Here is a 22112-nt window from a genome sequence, read left to right as displayed (position 1 = left end):
ATTATTATTATTATTATTATTATTATTATTATTATTATTATTATTATACTTTAAGTTCTAGGGTGCATGTGCATAACGTGCAGGTTTGTTACATATGTATATATGTGCCATGTTGGTGTGCTGCACCCATCAACTCGTCAGCACCCATCAATTCATCATTTATATCAGGTATAACTCCCCAGTGCAATCCCTCCCCCCTCCCCCCTCCCCATGATAGGCCCCAGTGTGTGATGTTCCCCTTCCCGAGTCCAAGTGAGCTCATTGTTCAGTTCCCACCTATGAGTGAGAACATGCGGTGTTTGGTTTTCTCTTCTTGTGATAGTTTGCTAAGAATGATGGTTTCCAGCTGCATCCATGTCCCTACAAAGGACGCAAACTCATCCTTTTTTATGGCTGCATAGTATTCCATGGTGTATATGTGAAAGGCACCTTTTTTTGCTCTCTTTTCTCCCTTGGACCTTCAGGTGCCCCCTTGAGTCTCCTCCAAGCGAATTTTCCTTTCTTTTCCGTTCTGAAGATTTTTAAAATAAACTTCCACTCCTGCTCTGAAACTTGCCTCAGTCTCTTTTTCTACTTTACGCCCCTCAGTTGAATTCTTTATTCTGAGGAGGCAGGGACTGAAGTTGCTATGGACCCATATGGATATGCTGCTGGTTAGGGTAACTCAGATCTCTTCCACTGGTAACACATTCATTCCATGAAATATTATGCAGTCAGAAAATCCAAAGAATTGGTAACCACATAAGCATATTAGATACGTAGATCATTGTCTCTCAGCACAGAGACCTAGAAGGGGCATCCATGATCCCCCTATGCTCACTCCCCACTGCCTGCAGTCATAGTTAATTGGACCAGAATTGGATAACCAAACTTAGAAGCAATTGTATTCTCTCTTTCTCGCTCAGAAATTTAGACACAGACACACAACTGGGGAAGCCAAGATGCAAGGTCATGTTGAGCCAGAGCTAGGTTACAATATCATAGGGGAACAGAGAAAGAAATCCCATCTAGAGTGAAGCTTGAGAATGGAGTATATCTCTAGAGAGAAGCAGCAATGAGACATCATCTGGTCGCAGAAAGAAATAGAATGATGGAGAGAGTTTCATCTTTCATTAGGCCTGGCTATACTCACTGTGCTTTTCTTTCACTGTGAGATTACTCTGCACCTTAAAAAAAACCTTTAAAAATTTTAATTTAGTTTTACAGGTTTTCTGCTCCCAGTAACTAGATAATTTTCCATGTTGAGCAAGAAACAGATTTCATGTATATAGTACAACCACAATTATGTGTCCCACACAAAACCAAAAGCAAAATACAACCCCAAATCCCCATTTCACAGACATCTGATCTAGAAGAAAACAAAAGGAAATCTTAATAGTAACTATCTTTGGATGATGGAAGTTGTAGTTATTTATTTATTTATTTTTTTGGTGATTATCCATGTCCTTTCTATTTTTGAAATGAAGGTGTACTACTTTTATAAGGTCCGTCATGACCTGGCCTCTGCAGGCCTGTCAGCCTCACTACTGCTATTGTCTCCAATGCCTCCTATACTTCTCGTCATCCTATGTTATGTGCGTCTGCAGATGGGCCATTTTCTTTCAGACTTCTGCGTCCTTGTAAGCTTTTTGCAAAGAACAATATCAGAAGAGCTAAGAAATGCTCCCAAATAGTGCAGGTCTAAAGTAAGGCAGGAAACAGAGGATAAAAAGTGAACATAGGGAGAATGAAGAGTATAAGACAAGAGAAAGGAATAGAGTAAGAAAGGAAATCTTACAGATAGATATGGTTATCTTTGCAAGGTTAGAGGATCATTTGTTAGTTGCTTCAGGGGTCATTCTTCCCTCCTTTGCTATAGGTTGTTTAGTTTTGATCTTAATAAATAGTCAGCAATGACATACTGTATTTTTCCATCTTTATGCATTACCAGAAAACAAGTCAATTAAGTATAGTACAAACTGGGTATATATTCAATGTGTCAAAAATATATTTATCTTGCTTAAGACTCTCACATAGAAATGCATAATATGACAAGTTAATTGGGGATAAAATTATATGACAAGTTGTCATTGTATTAAAAGTAAAGCAATGTGGAGAGGCTTACATTTAAATGGATGTAGTTTAATGGTTTCTATCCCAAACTATAAACTGGAGAATTGTCTAAACCTCTAACAAAGGCCTTGGAAGAAAGGAATAGGAGGAGTGAAAGATGGGAAGGAAAAAAAGAATTAAGAGTTTGAAGAGTGGTTTGAGTAAAAAGTGAGCCAGCAACAATAGATTTTGTCTTTCCAGTACCAGGACTAAGTTGGGAAACATCAATGGAAAAGAATGTTTCTCAAACTGGCTACAAAAAGAGTGTTCCTCAACAGGGGACCAACTGGTCCATGGGGAATATTTGGCAATGTCAGGAGACATTTTTGGTTATCACAACTTGGGGAAGGGTACTGCTAGCATCTAGTGAGTAGAGGTCAGATATGCTGCTAAACATCCTGACAGTCCACCTCCTCAAGACATATGTAACAAGAAATTATTCAGCCCAAAATATCAATAGTGGTGAAGTTGATAATCATTTGTCTAAAACTCTTCATCCAATTGGAACGTGAAATTTTGAAGTATTCTACATCTCTACAGGAGAAAATCTGTCACTCTGTAATAACTCCCAGAGGAAGATTTTCATGCCAGGCACTCCTGATCTTATCTTCCTCCCCAAGCTCACAGCTGTTCCTCCTTGACGCTCTAGCTGCACTTCGATTGGTCTATTATCCAAACAAATACCCTGAACCCTAGGGCCAGAGAGCATATACAACTCACTGATAATTGCCTCAAACATTTACCCTTGCTGACCAAACAAGGAAATCTTTGTAACAATAAAAAAAATTGCTTTTTAAACTGTACCCCTCGTGAACCTGTCATGAGGCATAAATCCAAAACCCGAACTGATTAAAATATGCAGAATATATAATAATCATAGCGATTGAAACAACATTAACTCCTCTTAGGTTAGGCCACTTAAGAAACAGTCAAATTCAGTTTTGTGTTGTGCTCTAAAACTTAGTAACTACACTTCCACTTGAGCACAGGAGAATTTGTGGAAAGCAGGCCTGCCTTCCACTAAAATGTTCTCTCCCTGGTTCCCTGCTGTGTGGATTTGAGAGTGCAAAGAAGAAACACATTGGTTCACTTTAATTATTCAGGGACAGCACAGAGAGATAAACAAGGCAAGGTCAACGTCGAGAATATAGGAATTTCATGCACTCCGCTGACCTCTAAATATGCCTTTGTACTTGGCAAATATAATATTAAACCTGGACTTATTTTCTCTATGCATCATTGTCTATCCTTAGAAAACAAATATCATCATGGATTCACAGGGTGCAGTATAGAAATAGCTAGTTGGAACTTAAACCTAAACCAGATTATATTTTTATCTTTCAATAGGAAACATAATATGAAGCTGTATTTATGTCATAGATGAGAATGACAGCATGAAGGAAAATATTGAAATTGTACTGTAGCCTCACAGTATGATCCAAGGCAGAGTAGACTTCTATACAAGGTGTTGCATCTTGAATCTTGTCACTATAAAGGTACAAACCAAAAATAAAATTCCAGGGCCCCCAATCATCCAAATGGACCCCTCCTCTTGGCCAAGGGCATTCCAGAGTTAACCTGAAAATCTAATTCAGGCCATGATGGAAGATGGAGTCTAACATGCCTCGTTATATCCCTCCAGTGTTAACATCAACACAGACCTTAAGTCTGATAAGAAACATACAGTCTATTTTCTCTAAAGCAGGTGTCATCTGCATGATAAAACCTAAGTCTCCACACCCCTTATTGTAACCCAGATATAGTTTTCTACTAATAATTCTTTCAACTAATTGCGAGACAGAAAATTTTAAAATCTACCTATGACCTGGAAGCTCCCCACCTTGAGTCGTCCCACCCCTCCAGATCAAACCAATGATGTAAATCATACATGTATTGATTGATGTATTAAGTCTCCCTAAAATGTGTGAAAGCAAGCTGTACCCCAACCACCTTGGGCACATGTTGCCAGGTCCTCCTAAGGCTATGTCACCAGTGCATCCTTAACCTTGGCAAAATAGACTTCCTTAGTTGATGGAGATGTGTCTCAGATATTTTGGGTTCACAAAGGGTTTTGTTTTAAAAATGCATTTATTTAACAAAATTGTATCAAGCACCTATTACATAACAGGAAAAATGACTTCATAGACTAGTCTTGCACTGGCCTAACATTGCCTCCTTAACTATAGTTGCCTACCATCATCACTACCCCTTGACAGAAAGGGAAGTGTGGTGTCTTCTTCACTTCTTCTTGTCTATAGGAAATTCAGAAAGAATCACGATTGTTCAACTTAAATCCTCTCACTTGTTTGGGGACCTCACCTGGAATTAGTAAACTTGCAACTAATTAGAATCCAACTAACTGGAAAGCTCAATTAAGTAGGATTCTTTCAGTAGAGGAGCAAGAGACAAGAAGCAAGTCACAGAATGACAGAGATTTTAAAGCCAGAAAGGACCTCAAATATCATTTAGCTTCATTTCCTCATCTGACTATTGAGGAAAATGAGGTTGAGAAGAAGAAAGAGATATCAAAGTTATATAGCTATTTAATAGTGGAATTGGACTTGGACTCAAGATTTCTAACTGTAAATCTAGTGCTTTTTCAAAAACTCACATGGGCCATTAAAAATTTGCAACAGATATCCTGGGACCACTAGATGTTTTGTTCACTCTACAACATCCTTTATACCTAGAACACTTTACAATAACAACTCATGTTTAAATTGCAACCCTGATGTACTATAAGATTTTCAATTATAAAAGATTAAATTATGATCATTGGGATTAAAATGGAAAGTAGACTCATATTTAAGAATGGCAATTTGTAAAAAGTTCTATTTAACCTTAAGCTAACCACCAAATCCAATTAACCAGAATGCCCCAGTTTCCTGGGCATTTAAGATTTTAATATAAATAGAATAAAAACTAGATTATATCTCCAGGCGGGGAAACTTAACCGAACCATAAATATTCACTGAAAGACAAAAAGAGATGACTTGGAGTTCTTTATATACCAGAGATAAATTGTTATAGTGCAAACAGCATTGGATTGTTTGCACAGGACTTACATTCCAGCACCAACTCTCGCTCCAAGAAATTTCAATAATACATTCTTGCTCCACATGAATGTGTTATTAAAATTTCCCAAGACTCAGTTACTTTACCATTAAATTGGGCATAGTTTCTATTATGTCTACATTCCAGGGTTTACAGTTTGAAATGAGATAACTAGTGAAAATACTTTGGACAATAGCAAATTATGCATGCATACTTATATGTTCACACATGCCTATATGTGCGCACACACACATACATGCATACATACACAGTACATTATCAAATGGCTGAGCCTTTTGATTTTGACAGACAAGAAAAAGTATTTAGCTACAAGTGTATCTACTAAAACACAACTACCCACATTACCATAAAATTACCTAAGCTAATGATACTATTCACTATGATAAATGACAAAATTTGAAAGATTAGACTGTCATAAATAAAAACAATTATTTTAGTTGAAAGGTGAGAAAAATATCAGATTGTGACTATTTTATGCCAGAAGAAATTCAATTTACTTACGAAGCTAATATCATGTTGTACTTGATATTTTGATAGTTTGAATTGGAAATAGTCATGTTAGCATCTATGCTGTCAATGCAAGCTCTGTGCATACATATGTCACTATTAAGCGTCTTCTTCAGTAACAACAGACTGCCTAGTGTTTTTTGGATGCCAGATAGAGACAAAAAGTTTGAGTTATAATTATGTCTTGGCCAGTGATAGGTGCTTGCCCTCAGAAATATGATGTATATTTGAGAACAAACTTTAGATAAGAGTGGGAGGATATAATATCACCTCTACTGTGAGAATACCAAAGGCAAACTTTTTATTGTATTTTAATCCTCATCCCAAAGGTGAGGGTTAATAAATCCCCAGCTCTATGTCTTTGCTGGGACTTGGCAACCTGGGAAGCCTGTACTGTTGTATGGGATCATGTTGTTTTCTTCCAAATTATGTGATTATCCCTGCATATTTCTGTATACTTTATCATTAAGGCAACTTGATCTCTGACTGGGTTTGTCAGTTTCTTCTTGTCACTCACAGCACTATCCTGATGTCTAGTGTATACCTTCTCACTAAAGTAGTTTCCCTTGCATTTTGCCTTCCAATTCATATGAAAGTTTTGCCCTGATTCAGTCTGCTCTCAATCTACTGTCCCATTTCAAAACCCTACTTTACCTTTTTGTTTCCATTTTCTTAGCTTTTACCAATTCTTCAAATCCAATGCGGTATGTGGCTTCAACCTCACTACTGTAAAGAAATTGGTTGCTTAAAATTTATAATTGATAGAGTCAATGGTCTCTTCTCATCCACAGTTTATTTGATTCCTCTGTGATATTTGAAAATCATGATCACCACCTCCTGGAAATTTCCTCTTGTTTGTGCTCTTCCATGATTACTCCTCAATCACCTATGCTGGCCTCTTCTCCTCTATGAATTCCTAAGACATAAGTGTTGCCATGGTTTGGTATATGGCTTTCTTTTACTCTTGCATAAAACTCCATCTAGGTTTTTCAAAACTTACTATTATTACATTTACCTATGAAACTCTTAATTATCTACATCCATCATGAGTTCTGGAAGCAGACCTATCTGGTGTTTTGTGTTTTTTTGTTTGTTTGTTTGTTTGTTTTGACAGAGTCTCACTCTGTTGTCAGGCTGGAGTGCAGCGGCATGATCTCAGCTCACTGCAACCTCTGCCTCCCGGGCTCTAGTGACTCTCCAGTCTCAGCCTCCCAAGTAGCTGGGAATACAGGCGTGTGCCACCACACCCAGCTAATTTTTGTATTTTTAGTAGAGACGGGGTTTCACCATATTGGCCAGGATGGTCTCCATCTCTTGACCTTGTCATCCGCCCACCTCAGCCTCCCAAAGTGCTGGGATTATAGGCGTGAGCCACCATGCCTGGCCATATCTGGGTTTTAACTGACTCCATTACACGTAACTGATGACCCTGTGGCATGTTCAACATTTTTAAGCCTTAGTTTTAAGAACCCTAAGTTAAAATAAATGTGACAGTTACTTGGCAAAATACTTGGCACATAGTAAGCATTCAGCAAGTAGTAGGAGAATAATATTTTCTCTATTTATTCCTTTCCTTGGACTCAGATCCATATTTTCAACTGTGTTTTTTTTTATATTGAACATTTCAAACTAGATGGCTCACGTAGGTGTTCCAATATTTCCAAAATAATATGCACTGTCTGCTTCCATTAATTTCTGTTTCTGATTTCAAAAATCTACTCCATCTATAGTTCTCTGTTCACTTACTCTGTCCATGCATTTTGTTGAATGATATGAGCCAAGCACTGAGTGACCAACATAAGAAAAGGCATAGTCCTTTACTTAAGTTTCAGTGAGGAACAAAGACAAGTAAATATAAGTTTTTGAAGGCAAATATACAATGAAATAAGCCATTGTGATAAACATATCGACAGAGTGTTATGAGATCATAGATAAGGAGTTTCTATATGAAAGTTGACGTGGGGAGGTTGCTATAGTCTGAATGTTTGTGTCCCTCCAAAATTCATATTTTGGCCATGTGCGGTGGCTCATGCCTATAATTTCAGCATGCTGGGAGGCCAAGACAAGCAGATTGCTTGAGTATAGGAGTTCCAGGCCAGCCTGAGAAACATGGCAAAACCTCATATCTACAGAAAATACAAACATTAGCTGAGCATGGTGGCATGCACCTGCGGTCCCAGCTACTCCAGAGGCTGAGGTGGGAGGATCCCTTGAGCCCGGGAGGTTGAGGATGCAGTGGGTCATGATTGTGCCACTGCACTCCATCCTGGGTGGCAGAGCAAGATCCTGTCTCAGAAAAGAAATCATATGTTGAAATCTAATCCCCAATATGTTGATGTTAAAAAGTAGGGCTTTTGGTGGGGGTGATTAGGCCATGAGAGTTCTGTCTTCATGAGTGGAATTAGTGTTCTTATAAAAGAGGCTTCAGGGAGCCTCTTGGCCCCTTCCGACATACAAGGACAAAGCAATAACGTGCTGTATATGAAGAACAGGTGCTTACCAGACACCAAAATCTGCTGACACCTTGATCTTGGACTTCCCAGCCTCTAGAACTGACAGCAATCAATTTCTGTTGTTTATAAATTACCCAGTCTAAAACAGAGGTGATGGCAGACTAGGAAGACTCCTAAGAGGTATCTTTGACTCCTCACCTCCTTTTCCCATACCCCATCTAGCCAGACCCCAAGTCTTGCAATATTATTAACCTCAAAAAAAGATCAGTGTTTTAGGGGAAAGGCTCTCTCCCCCTACTAGATTGTAAGCTCATTAAAGGCAAGGTTTTTATTTGTTTTGTTCTCTGTTGTAGCCCCAGCAACTAGAACAGTGTTTTGTTTAAGGTAGGCACTTAATAAGTATTCGTTAAAGTTTGATGAAACTAAAATAAATTCATCATATTATTTACAATGAACTGTTTTTCATTTAAAGTGTTTGCATTATATACTGTCTTATACCCTCAGATATCACACCAAATTTTTTTTAAACAAAATGGAGAAGCAGATGTTACTGTTTATTTGCTTATCTGTTCACCAAAGGGGACAATTCCTTTTGAGCTTTCTTGTTCTTTAAATAAAATGCTCAGTACCACACTTTCACAATTATTGCAGACACATTTCAAAGACCTCAAGATTTAACCAGATCTTACATTTTGCTTTTAAAGCTACAAACATTTTTGTGTTATGGAATTAATATAGAACCATCTGGATTCTTCTAAAGGGAGATGTTCAATAGAACATCTTTTTGATACACACACACACACGCACACGCACGCAGACACACATGAACACCCTGATAGAAAATAAGAATAATTGACAGGAAATTTATTTCCTGTTGCTTTAAATATATTTCATGCTCTTAGTAAAATAGACAAGTATCTATTAACTTGACATGGTAATGGAAATATTTGTTATGATTCACTGGATAAGTAACTTTGTAGTAAATGAAGTTGTTAAGAACTTGTGTTCTCTCTTGTTCAAAACCATACATCTCTGTTTTAAATATAGTCTGGTATAGGGACGTGTATAAGTATATGGTGAGGGAGGGCAAAATGATGGGTACAGAGATTTCACTAAAATTTAACTTTGTTTGGTATGCTCATGTATTATATCAATCAACTCATTTTTAAAAATTCCCTAAAACATATTTAGATTCACATTTGCATTGCTAAGTAAATCTTCTCCATATTAAAATCAGATTTCATCTCACCTATGGTGAAACTTTCTTTCCTTATAAAATGAAATAAATTATGTTTGCCTATGGTTTTATTTGGAAATGAAACTGAGAATAGTCAGTCAAAAAGCATGTTTAAAAATAATACTGCCACCGAAGTAACTAGAAACTGTATCACACTGATCTCCAAAGTATTGTTCTTTACTGCCTAAGCACAATAGACTTATATTTTTACTCTCAACATATAAAACATATTTTAAGACTACAGCATTCTCTTTCATGTAAATTTAACACATTCCACATCCATCATGTGGTGTAGGCTGAAAAGCTTGGTTGAGCTTGGTTAAACAGGATTTATAGGTCATAGATTAGTTCTACAGCGTCTTTTCCTGTCTTAAAAAGAATCTTTAAATCTGTGGCTGAAGATAGATTTTTGCTAACCTCCGTGCTGTTAAAGGATTAAAGCATGAGATACTGTTGGATCTAAGCACTGCATATGTACATTCTGAGATTTTTTTTCTCCAGTCATTATTGAAGGAAAAAAATTATGTCTCTATTTTTCCATTGCAAATGTCCTAGAAAAAAACTACTTATAAATGTTAGGTAGATTTTAGCAGTGCTGTATAATAAAGACATATTACTGCTGCTGGAGAACTTACATTTATTGGTTAATATTTAAAGGGTATTTTTCCATAAATAAATTACTGCAATCACTCTTAATGAATATTTCCTCCAAATGATTATTTTTTCCCCAAGATAGACACTAGTTCTGCAAGGATAGTAACACATATTGGTCATACAAATTTCATTTCTGTTTCCATTCCTTGCCAAAATCTCCTTCGCCAATGGCCCTGGCTCTTCTTTAGTAAAAATAACCCTGTAGACTCCATTTAATTGTCACATTGGCCTAAAGCCAGCAAGGGCAGTTAGCCTCATACCAAGCTACAGCCATCTGTCAGAATACGCTAAAAATCAATGAAGATGGTTGTTACTTGCACTCTCCTGCCCCGGCATGATTCCTGCATACAATTCTGATTTCTCTTTGTGAACTGAAGTGGTCATGTTAATCCCAACTCCCGGTTTTCTCTAGTGTTGATAATCACAGCAAAACCTTTTAGTAAGATTCATTTTGGTAAACAGATCATGGTTACTATCCATTATCATCATTCTGAAAAAATAATTACCATCTAAGATCAGGTCAAGCAAAATTAGTTATCCTGAACCAACACTTGGCCGAAAATTATCATGAGTAATAGAATATCAAGTAGACTCTCAGTTAGGAATTTGAATTGGGGAACAGCAAAGAGAGTAAATAATAGTAAACAAAAATGGCTGCAATTCCACTTAAAAGTGAACCTGGATGAAGAGGCTGAGAAGCAAAGAGAACTATTCCAGTGCTTTGCAGCAAGGGGGCTGTGTTTGAATTACTGACAGAAATAAGCACCTCTTCAATTAATTGGGTGTTAAAGATAAGTCAATCTACTTGCACATAATTTCATGGACAGAATGAAAAAACTATTCTATAGAAAAGAAGGAAAGCAGTAAGTCATGATTGTGAGAAGCTAGAAAGGAATAAAGCCAGTGCCAGGGGATGGACACGGGAAGAGAAAGAGGAAAGGAAACTAAAATGAGGGTGCAAATTTCATGTGCGGTATGATATAATACTTGTAACAACCTTATAAAGTGAGTGCTATTAACCCATTTTTAAGTTCAAAAAACTGAAATTCAGAAAGGCTCAGTAATTTGCCTAAGCTCATACAGCTAATAAGGAGCAGAATGGGACTTTGAACACAGTTCTATTGTTTTCTACAATCCAAACTTTTAACCAGTCTTACAGCATTTTATCAAGCAGGACTGTGCCATCAAAGCCATATGATAGCTTTGGGATTGAGGTTCATGCCACAGGGAAGAAAAAGAGACTTTCTAAAAAAAAAAAAAAAAAAAACTAAAAACAAACAAACAAACAAAAAAAAAAAAAACAAAGAATAAAAGAACAAAAGGATCTGCAAACTCTAGTATATCTAAGGATGGGCCTCTGGATAAGGAAGGATAATATGGAAGTTTAACAGCAGGAATTTTAGTATGAAATTTTGGTTTTTGGTTCATAGCTTGAGAATGATAGGTTTTCAATTCCAGAATGGTTATCTCTCATTAGTATAGGTTTTCAATTCCAGAATGGTTATCTCTCATTGGTATTGGTTTTCAATTCCAGAATGGTTATCTCTCATTAGTATTGGTTTTCAATTCCAGAATGGTTATCTCTCATTAGTACTAGAAAGAACATGCTTGCTCACAGAGTAGCCAACCTGGTCAAGAGTATTTAAATGGCAAATGAAGGAAAAGGGAGAGAAATAATAAAAACAATAGTGCCTAATACTACTTAGATAACTGGTGACTATGCACAACTTTGATTGTGATATGTTCTTCCCAGAAGGCCCTTTCCTCCATTTTTCATGTAACATCACCTCATGATTTTAGAACAATATGATTTTTAGGCCATTTTCTCGGGGAAATTTAGACTTTTCCCCCTTCTACCTAACTCAACACTTCCTTAATCTCTACTATTCCTACCTTGGTTAGATCTACCCCCATCCAAGGGTTCTTACCTTGGGACTACTTAAATACAACAAAACACTTGTGATGGTACTGTTATTTATTTACCTTTGCTTCCCCTACTACAGAAAGTCAGTAATGCATAGTGGTTGAATATGAAGATGCTAGACCTACAGCCTGGGTTCAAAGCCTGACCTGGATCTGCCATATCCTACCTATGGGATTTTACAAAGTTCCTTAACCTCTCTGTACCTTAGTAGCCTCATCTCTCAATTGAGGATGGCAATACTAAATAGTACGTATCACATAGGTACTAGCATACGAGTTAAAGAAGTTGATTCATAAGGGATTAGAATACTGCTTGGCATATAGTAATGCTGTATATTTAGCTATCGTTATTGTTACTAGTACTAAACCATAAATTTCTGGAATACAGGGATTCTCATTCCTCATAGAAGATGCAGCGCATCAGGAATAATTAGTAAATGCTTGTTGAATGCCTCGCTGTGCAGGACACACTCAGTAATCCATAGACTGGGAAGTATATGTGAATACTGGATGTTTTCACAGCAGATTAAAACTAATGTGTCTCTCTGAATTGTAGTAACTCTGAATTCGGCTACTTGCCAGCAGGTCTGTGCCAGTCTATTATATTGAATTGAAAATAGTAATATTTATTGCACACTTTCTATGTGCCTGGCTCTGAGTAGACATTTTTGTATATTATCTCATTCAGTTCTGAAAACGGCCCCATGGGGTAGGGTCTGCCATTTTTGACACAAAACAAACAGGGAAATTCAGGTCTATGGAAGTTATGTAATGTGTCTAAGTTCACAATGACATAAGTAGTTTAGTCCAGGGATGTTGGAGTACATATGCTTGCATACATCACCCAGCCTCTCCATCTTTGGCAATGTGCCCATCTTTCCAGGTTGCAAAAAACACTCTGCCCCCAAAATATAATCTAGACGTTGGGAATTCTGAGAAGGAGGCTTGGAGAAGGAGATAGCAAGGCTGACGTTTGAGTAGGGGAGGGCTCAGGGCAGGGCTGAATCCTCAATGTACTGGGTAGACAGGGCACTGTTTTTCTGAATAACAGAAAGCAGGCAGCAATGCACAGGTGTTCTGAAGACTGATCACAGGGCAGTCTTAAAAAGCCTCACAGGTATGTATCGTCAAAATGTGGGAGAGGGGGGATGGTTCTGATGATTTGGAACATGGTGGTGAAAGAGTATATTCTATTTATGTATTTATGTATTTATTTATTTATTTATTTATTTATTTATTTAGAGATGGAATCTCCCTCTGTTGCCCAGGCTGGAGTGCAGTGGCACGATCTTGGCTCACTGCCACCCCTGCACCGTTCCCCCACTACCTCCCCGCCGTTTCAAGCAATTCTCCTACCTCAGCCTCCTGAGTAGCTGGGATTACAGGCACCTGCCACCACACCCGGCTAGTTTTTGTATTTTTAGTAGAGATGGGGTTTCAGCATGTTGGCCAGGCTGGTATGGAACTCCTGACCTCAGGTGATTCACCCGCCTCAGCTTCCCAAAGTGTTGGGATTACAGGCGTGAGCCACCGGGCCAGGCCAAGTATATTCTATTTAAAAGCATGCTAAGAAAGGAAGTGGAATGATGTTGTATGTGCTTACTTTGAGGAAATCATGAATGGAAGGGTAGAAATACCTTTAATTAGACAAAGATAGAAATAGGGACAAAAAGTAAAATAATCTCTTGTGTGAAGATTATTGCTATTATTATTACTAACATTTATGGAGTGCTCATTATGTTTATGGCTGCTCTAAGCACATTGCAATTATGAACTCATTTAATGCTCACAATGGCCTATGAGCTAGGTTTTACTATTATCCTTACTTTACAGATGAGAAAACTGAGACATGGTGATGATAAGTGATGTGCCCAATGTCACATGATTAATAGGTAGTGGATCAGAGAGTCTATAATAAGCCACTTGGCCAGATGAAGACAATGGATGCTGATTCTCAACACAGATCACAAAAGTGTCATAGGAGGAAAGGGTAGTAAACATGAATGATTTCAACTCCATAAACATCTGCTAGTTGTATCGATTTGCAAAAAGCAAATATATGGCAAGTTCCCAAATTCTTGTGTTAATGACTATACCTCCCAAAAGGTAGAGAAAATCAGGAAACTTGCCTCTCTGACTGACTTAGAAAAAGAGAAACTGGTGAGTTGAAGGTGATAGGAACCTTTAGAGCAAGTCAAGTATTTTATCTTAGAGTCTGTAAGTACCTTATAAGGCCAAAATCCCAGACTTTTGGAAAAGAGCTTGCTGAAGTAAAGTAGGTACAATTTCATGCCCTGGAATACTCTAATATCAAGATGAATTAAGACGGTCGGGAAGTTATTTTATTTTATTTATTTATTTTAACCTGTTGAAACCAGTGTGTCTGTACTGGGTGTTCTCCATTCACATTCAGTTTGGATTTCTAAAGAACAGGTACTAAAATAAAGGGATAAAAACCAAAAATAAATAAGTTTAAGAGGGCATGATGAAAATAATGCTAAGAAGAATTATACCCCAAATGAGCCTGAGGCTTGAGAAAAAAACTGCTGAAGATGACAGAAAAGTGCTTTTTAAAAAATATATTTAAACCAAGAAGAGCAAGGGTAGGAGAGACATGAAACCCATGAAATTGTTATTGGATGACTAATATCTGGGAGGCCTTCTCAAATACTGTACTAGTTTTCTTTGTGAAAAAGAATGATGATAGACTTGAAATGGTAAAATCAATATCAGTAACCATAAATTGAAGCTAAAATAGGCAAGGCAGTCATTAAAAGGCATTTGGCTGTTCTATAATAAATGAATTAAAATTCTATCCCAGAGTGGTGAGAGGTCTTGGAGATTGGATTACCTTGTCACAGTTGCTAAAGTTTTAGCAACTGTAGTGTGGGTGAAGCGTGACAGGAGACTGGAGACAGCAAACATTGGCTTTAGTTTTCAAAATAAACAGGAAGCATATGGACTCCTTAGACTAGACCAAGAAACAGGTTGATTAAATACAAAATTCTAGAACAGGTTAATAAAAGCACAATTTGTGAGCGCTTAGGAAAAAAGTAGTAACCATAAGAAGGCAGTATAAATTCTCTAAGCACAAGTTATCTTAGACAATCTCATTTCATTTCTATTCTTGACATGGTTATTAGGTTGGAAGATCAGTAAGAATGTAAGCATACTATATCTGAATATCAGCAAGGCATTTGACAAGATCTCCCATAATATGGCTATGAACAAGATGGAGAAATGTGGGTTGTTAGTAAAAGAATGTTGCCTAATAGATAAATGTCACCAGTGGCATGCACAGAGATCTGACCCTAATCTGGTCCCATGTAACATCTGTATCGATAACTTACAAAAAAAGAGGGAAACATACCTAATAAGCCTACAGACGACACAATTCTGAGAGCAAAAGCAAATAGCTTGTATGGTAGAATTTGAACTCAGCAACATCTCCACATGCTAACAAGATGAAATCAAATTAGGCCAAATCAAGGCTCCAAATATATTTCCACTGGTATCTTAAATACCAAACACAAAATTGAAAAAGAATCAACTATGTACTTATAGAATAAATGAAACGTGGTTTAGCTTCAGAACATGTTTAAAAGGCTTTGGGGTTTAGTTTCGAGTGTTCTTAATGTGTATGGATAGTGTCATGTGGCCACCAAAAAAGCTGATACTGGAGTAGACAGTATTAACCAAAATACATAATTAGAACAAGAGAGGTGGCTAATTGTTGGTCATAGCATAAAATCCCCAGTGAATCCGTCAAAATGACTGACTGCTGAGAGTCCCATCTAAGGAACATCAAATCTGCTCCCAGTCCTTCCTCAAGGGACAGCCATAGATGGCCACGTTGTTGCTTATTTTAATCACAGGACTTTTCTCTCCCCATAGCGTCAGTTGACTGTGAGAATAATTGGCAGGGCTTGCCAAAAAACTGAAACACAGCCTGCTATAAAAGGGATGAACTGGGTTAATCAAATTCCCTCTTAGGGTTTTGGGCCTGCAGTGACCAAGATAATAACGCAGTTAGCAATGGGACATGCAGTTGAAGGGATGAGGTGAGAGGTGTGAGGAGGTACACTTGGAGTCATGTGGTGCAGTGGAGACCAGACATTGTTATGAGATAGTAGAAACTATGTGGTAGACAAAATAAATATTGAGCTGATGGAAAGAATAAGCTATTGGACAAAGAAAGAGACAGAGAGGAGCAAAAATGCAGAGAATTCCTGAGTCTTATTAATGCTAGAGATCTACAGGCTTTGCCTTTCCTTTGGGGATTGACCAGAGTTTCCCATGTTCTCAGGGACTGACAACACATACACTGAAAAGATGTTCTCAATTACTCGAGGCAACCTGAATGTCTTTGGCTTCTTGTAACCACAGAGCCTAATAAGAACCCACACCTGCATCCAGCCTTGAACATTACATTTCAAGAGCAGTTTGGACAAACACACTTTCAGTGTGTTCTAAAGGAAGAGACCAGGAAGGGAGATTGGAAACCACTTAATGTGAGGAACAGGTAGAAGGAACTGGGGAAACATTTAGCACAAAGAAGAGAAGACTCAGGAACAGTGAAGGGCTGTCAGTTGTAAGGGGAATTTTACTAATTCTGTGGGACCCTAAAATTAGATTTGAGAAAAATGGGCAGAGTTAAGAAGGCATAGATTTTGGTTCGAAAAGAACCTTCTAGTAGTTGTTTGAGGTGGAGTGAAAGAACTTAGGAATAAGTCAATTACCTATTCTGGAGATATTTATGCAAAGGCAAGTGGCCACTTAGTAGAGATAGTAATATTACCTTTTCGTTGTGTAGTGCTTTACAGTATGTGAGGCACTTTCTACTATGTTAGCTTGATTTTCCTAATTAGGAAGGCAGGCATTTGCATATTCATTTTTACAGATAAGGAGGCCGAGGTTCAGACAGGTTCTGTTACACAGTTCATGCATAAGTTCCTGGATACTCACAGTTACCTTTATTGACTACATGAGAAATGAACATTTTAAAGGATATATTTGAATAATTCTAGTTGATCAAGCTAATAACGTTTCTGGCTTTTAAAAAATCATTGTGATGCTAAATATATATTCAAATGTACTAAAAAGGTACTCTGTTCACTCTCACATGAAAACTTATGTTCTTCTCTGCGTCTTAAGAAACTGAGACCAATTAATACTTTCCTTGCATAGATACAGAAGGTCCGTGGGTGCAGTTTGTACAAACATGCCTAGATGTACATTTCAAATAAAAATAATTTTCTCTCTCCATTTGCCTGAACCCATTCCCCACTCTCTCCCAGATTTCCTGTTATTTGGCTTTATAGAGGAAAGGAGTGTGTTTGCTTGTCAGAACTGCTACTTAACCATATTGCCCTGCCGTTTCCTCAGCTCTCTATCACTAAGCTCTGCAAATGAATTAAAAGGAAAATGAGGAAATAACCACTGTTTGAAAACTCCTTGAAGAAGATATACATTGTTCTTTGCATTTTACCCTTTACTCACCTTCCCCTTTCAATAAAAAAAAGAGGAAAGAAAAGAAAAGAAAAGAAAAGAAAAGAAAAGAAAAGAAAAGAAAAGAAAAGAAAAGAAAAGAAAAGAAAAGAAAAGAAAAGATACAGGGCTAGGCATGGTGGCTCATGCCTGTAATCCAGGCACTTTGGGAGGCTGAGGCGGGCAGATCACAAGGTCCGGAGTTCAAGACCAGCTTAGCCAATATGGTGAAACCCCGTCTCTACTAAAAATACAAAAATTAGCTGGGTGTGGTGGCGTATGCCTGTAGTCCCAGCTACTCTGGACGCTGAGGCAGGAGAATCGTTTGAATCCAGGAGGCGGAGGTTGCAGTGAGCCGAGATCTTGCTACTGCACTCCAGCCTGGGTGACAGAAGGAGACTTTCACAAAAAATTAAAAAAAAAAAAAAAAAAAAAAAAAGAAAAGAAAAGAAACAGAAATACTATCACTAGTTCAGTTCTAACTGCATTATCGTCACCATAGGTGCTGACTGCTATATTTTTCTCTTGGAATATAGCAGAAATCACCCTTTATGAAACCATTTAATCTGGTAAGTAAGTGATGGATGATACTGTTTCCTGGACATGGGTCATAGTACTTCCAGTTTGTTGATGGTGACATATTCTCTGATGCCATGGTTGGTATTTAATTTAATATGCTGCTAAAGAACAACAACAACCAGTCTTACAAAAGTTGACTAGTCCTTCTCTTTCCATTACAATTCCCAGAGATCAGGTTAGAAGGTGATACCAGACATTGTTTATCAAGCGGTATATTATGCCCATTTTTAACATACAAATGTCTTTAGAAAAAGTTTCTGTAAATTGTATAGCTATAGGCAGAAGGAAACTGGACTCCTATCTCTCACTATATACAAAAATTAACTCAAGATGGATTAAACACTTAAATATAACACCAGAAACTATAAAAATACTAGAAGACAACCTAGTAAAAAACTCTTCAGGACATTGGCCTAGGCAAGAAATGTTATGACCAAGACCTCAAAAGCAAATGCAACAACAAAAAATAGACAAATTTGACTTAGTTAAGCTAAAAAGCTTCTGCATAGCAAAATAAATAATCAACAGAGTAAACAGACAACACACAGAATGGGAGAAAATATTTGCAAACAATGCATCCAAGAAAGGACTAATATCCAGAATCTAAAAGGAACTTAAACAAATCAACAAGAAAAAAATACCCAAAAATTCCTGTTAAAAAGTGGGCAAAGGACATGAACAGACATTTCTCAAAAGGTGCTATATAAGTGGCCAACAAACACATGAAAAAATGCTCAACATTACTAATTATCAGAGAAATGCAAATTAAGACCACAATGAAATACCATCTCATACCAGTCAGAACGGCTATTATTAAAAAGTCAAAAAACAGCAGATGTTGGTGAAAATGTGGAGAAAAGGCGACGCTTATACACTGTTGATGGGAATAAAAATTAACATAACCTCTATGGAAAACAGTATGGCAATTTTTAATAGAACTTCCATTTGATTCATCAATGCATTTCTGGATATCTACCCAAATAAAAATAAATCATTATATCAAAAAGACATCTGCATTCATATGTTTATCACAGCACAATACACAAGAGCAAAATCATGGAATTGACCTAAGTGCCCATCAATGAATAATTGGATAAAGAAAATGTGGTATATATACCCCACAGAGTACCACAGAGCCATAAAAGTAAATCATGTTTTTTGCAGCAACATGGATGGAGCTGTAGGCCATTATTCAAAGTAAGCTAACTCAGTAACAGAAAACCAAATACCACATGTTCTCACTTATAAATGGGAGTTAAACAATGGCTATTTATGGACATAAAAATGGAAATGATAGACCCTTGGGACCCCAAAAAAGGAAGGATGGGCCGGGAGTGAGGGTTAGAAAATTACCTATTGGGTACAATGTTCACCCTTTAGGTGATGGGTACACTAGAAAACCAAACCTCACCACTGCACAATATATCCATATAACAAACATGCACATGTATCCTCAAATCTATAAAAATAAAACAAAAATTCCATTGTAGAACTAAATAAGGCACACAAAAAAAACAAGGGGAAGTCCTTGAATTTCAAAGAAAATAGAATGCTATGTTCTATTAGTTCATGTTTTTCTATGTCAATATAAAGTTGTAATTTTTGATTTAAGAAAGTGACTAGATATGATGAGTAATTTCTTTGTTAATTGTATCTAGTGCTAAAACCTATCATGATCAAGGGACCTAGAACTGCAAAGAGTAGAACTTTTATCACGACAAAGCTCTGAGGAGTGAATCTAGAAAACTAAACATGTGAAGAAAAACAGGCAAACATTTTTGCTTGAAAGACCAAAAGCTTAACCCTAAAGGCAGAATTTAGTGTTTAAATGTACACATATACTTCCATTACATGAGGCTGATCCTTTTATTTTTTTAAATGTTTGAAGGCAGCTTATTTTTTCAAAGAATCTTACAATAAATAAAATAGAAACGATCACTCCTCCTCCAGTTGTGTTTGGGTTTTCCTGTAACACTGTAGTTTTTTAAACCAAGGGACAATTGCCTTTCACTTTGAGGCTGCAGTGACAGCTTAGATAATTGCTTTGTTTTATGTTTTTGTGAATATGTGACAGCAGGGTGTTTATGTATCTGCGGATTCATCTTTTCACGTGTATCTGCTCTGGTCTGTGTCTGTGGCTGGATCTAGATGTGTGTGTCTGTTTGCACATCTGTGCCTGTGAAGGAGTCTTCCTTTTTGCCCATGCATCTGGGTGTGTATCTGTGCATTTGTGTGTCTCTGCAGATGTGTGTGATGAAATGAGTTTCTGCAATCAGTGGAACCATCCTCTGCCAATACTTAAGTTTAGTGGGATCAATAATAGCTTAAGTACCTGGTCTCCAGTGGTATGTTGCTGTTCAAGACCCAGCTGTTATGCAGATGAACTGAATCCTGCGTGCTGGTTGGGGGAGCTGGAGCAGCTGGGCTGGGCTGGCTGCGGGTAGTCATTGATCTCCTCTGAAGAGAGTCCGCTGCAGGGGGTGGCTTCCTGGCACAGGTGCAGGCATGAGGAGGCGGAGGTGGCGGCGGGAGGGGTCTGAAGGTGAACTGGTTGTGTGGGCTGCTCTGCACATCTAAAGAGGAGAGAAGAGAAACACAAAATAGAGACTTACTCTCCCACTTGGCAGTCAGGGAAACTAGCACCACAGACTTACCAGAATTTCAGATAATAAAACCTGTGGGGTGAGGGAGGTTGTTTTAAGTTCAGTCTATCTATAAAAATGCCACTTAACTTACAAAGGCACGTGCAGCATGCTTATGAAATGTAAAACATTTGCAGTTGCATTTACATGTAAATTCTTTAGGGCTATAGCAGCTAAAAAGTAAATGAGGCCGCCTCACACCATTTGTCATAGTTTCTGCTACTGAACAAATAAATCATTAACAAGACACCAAGTTACAGAATAGAAGTGAGCTGATTTCCATCAGTTGCAAAATTCTCACTTCAGAAAATACTAGTAAAAGGCACAAATTTGTTGCAAGGAAGATCATTCGGCACTTCAAATAAAAATATAAGGCCACCTTCTGGCTTACCTCAGGAAAGGATGTGAGCTTGCCGATACAGGAGCAAATCCATATTTTAGAAAAACAGCTCACGAGTGTGTCACTTGGCTGTGTGAAACTAATCTCTTTGCCAGTCCCCCCAACTTAGAGTGTTACTTGTAAAAGGTAGGCTAAAAGGAGTTTGTTCAAGTTGTTATACATATTTCCATGGCCATGCAAATGGACCATTTCCATGGTCTGCACCTTTTTCCCTTTGCCACACCTTTCTAGGAGCTCTGCCATGTTAGCAGCAGCTTAGGCAGCAGGGAAACAGATTTTTTTTCTGCTTGTTTACAGAGGGGCAGCCTGGGACAGTGGTCCTCAGACTTCTGTTGCTGCTATTGTTGGGTATTTTTCCACTGTTTTCCTGACAGGCACACGTAAAGACAGTGAGTTAGAATTTGGCCCATGAGAAATACCCCAATTAAACCCCTTTAAAAAGAAATCACTATTGTAGCTGATAGCCACCTCTCTTCCACAGGAGAAACATAATAGATGTCAAGTGATTTCTTGTAACACCAGCACGTTCTAGATAAACTTTGTAGACAGCATGGCTTTGTCCCACCTCCCAAATGACTGAGAGTTGAAAAGCAGAAAAACGCCAGAGGCTTTCGATGCCTAGCAAAGGGCTCAGCTGGTTTGTGCTGAGGTCCACTTTGCAGTGGCTGATCACAGAAAAAAAAATCACTTCCTTCAATCTTTTTACTTCAAACTTGAATTTTAAAGACATTGGCATGGTTTTTATTTTTAAAAACAATATTACTCTCCCAAGAGCATGACAAATTCTTGGCTGTATTTTCTAGCACAGGTGGCTCTCCCTTTAAATAAACTCACTATATGAAAATCTGAATTGTACAAGAGATAGATAGAGAAGGGAGTGGTGATCATTCATTTTATATAAAGGATTCCTTTAGATGGTCAGCTATCCTTGTATATTTAAAAAGAACTAAAATGCTTCATGAATTTCCTAAATCACCCCCATTATTCCAGGCCCAGCTCAAATCCCATGTCCACTAAAAAAATCATCACAAATACTTAACATCTCATTAACTTTTTTTAAACCT

General features: G+C 37.6%; 1 protein-coding gene across 2 annotated transcripts in view; it reads right to left on the bottom strand.

Annotated features, from left to right (window-relative positions):
* TENM1 (teneurin transmembrane protein 1) overlaps positions 1 to 22112 on the bottom strand; it is a 604771-nt gene that overhangs the window by 356817 nt on the left and 225842 nt on the right. For both annotated transcript variants that reach the window (XM_023198891.1, XM_023198892.1), the window contains exon 4: positions 20339 to 20579. In XM_023198891.1, coding sequence (XP_023054659.1) covers positions 20339 to 20579 — 241 coding nt within the window. The remainder of the gene's footprint in view (positions 1 to 20338; positions 20580 to 22112) is intronic.

This window comes from Piliocolobus tephrosceles, chromosome 12 (genome assembly GCF_002776525.5).
Source record: "Piliocolobus tephrosceles isolate RC106 chromosome 12, ASM277652v3, whole genome shotgun sequence".
In the NCBI taxonomy this organism is placed as follows: domain Eukaryota; kingdom Metazoa; phylum Chordata; class Mammalia; order Primates; family Cercopithecidae; genus Piliocolobus; species Piliocolobus tephrosceles.
The sequence above is the reverse complement of the archived record's forward strand: the minus strand, read 5'-3'. Positions and strand labels throughout refer to the sequence as shown.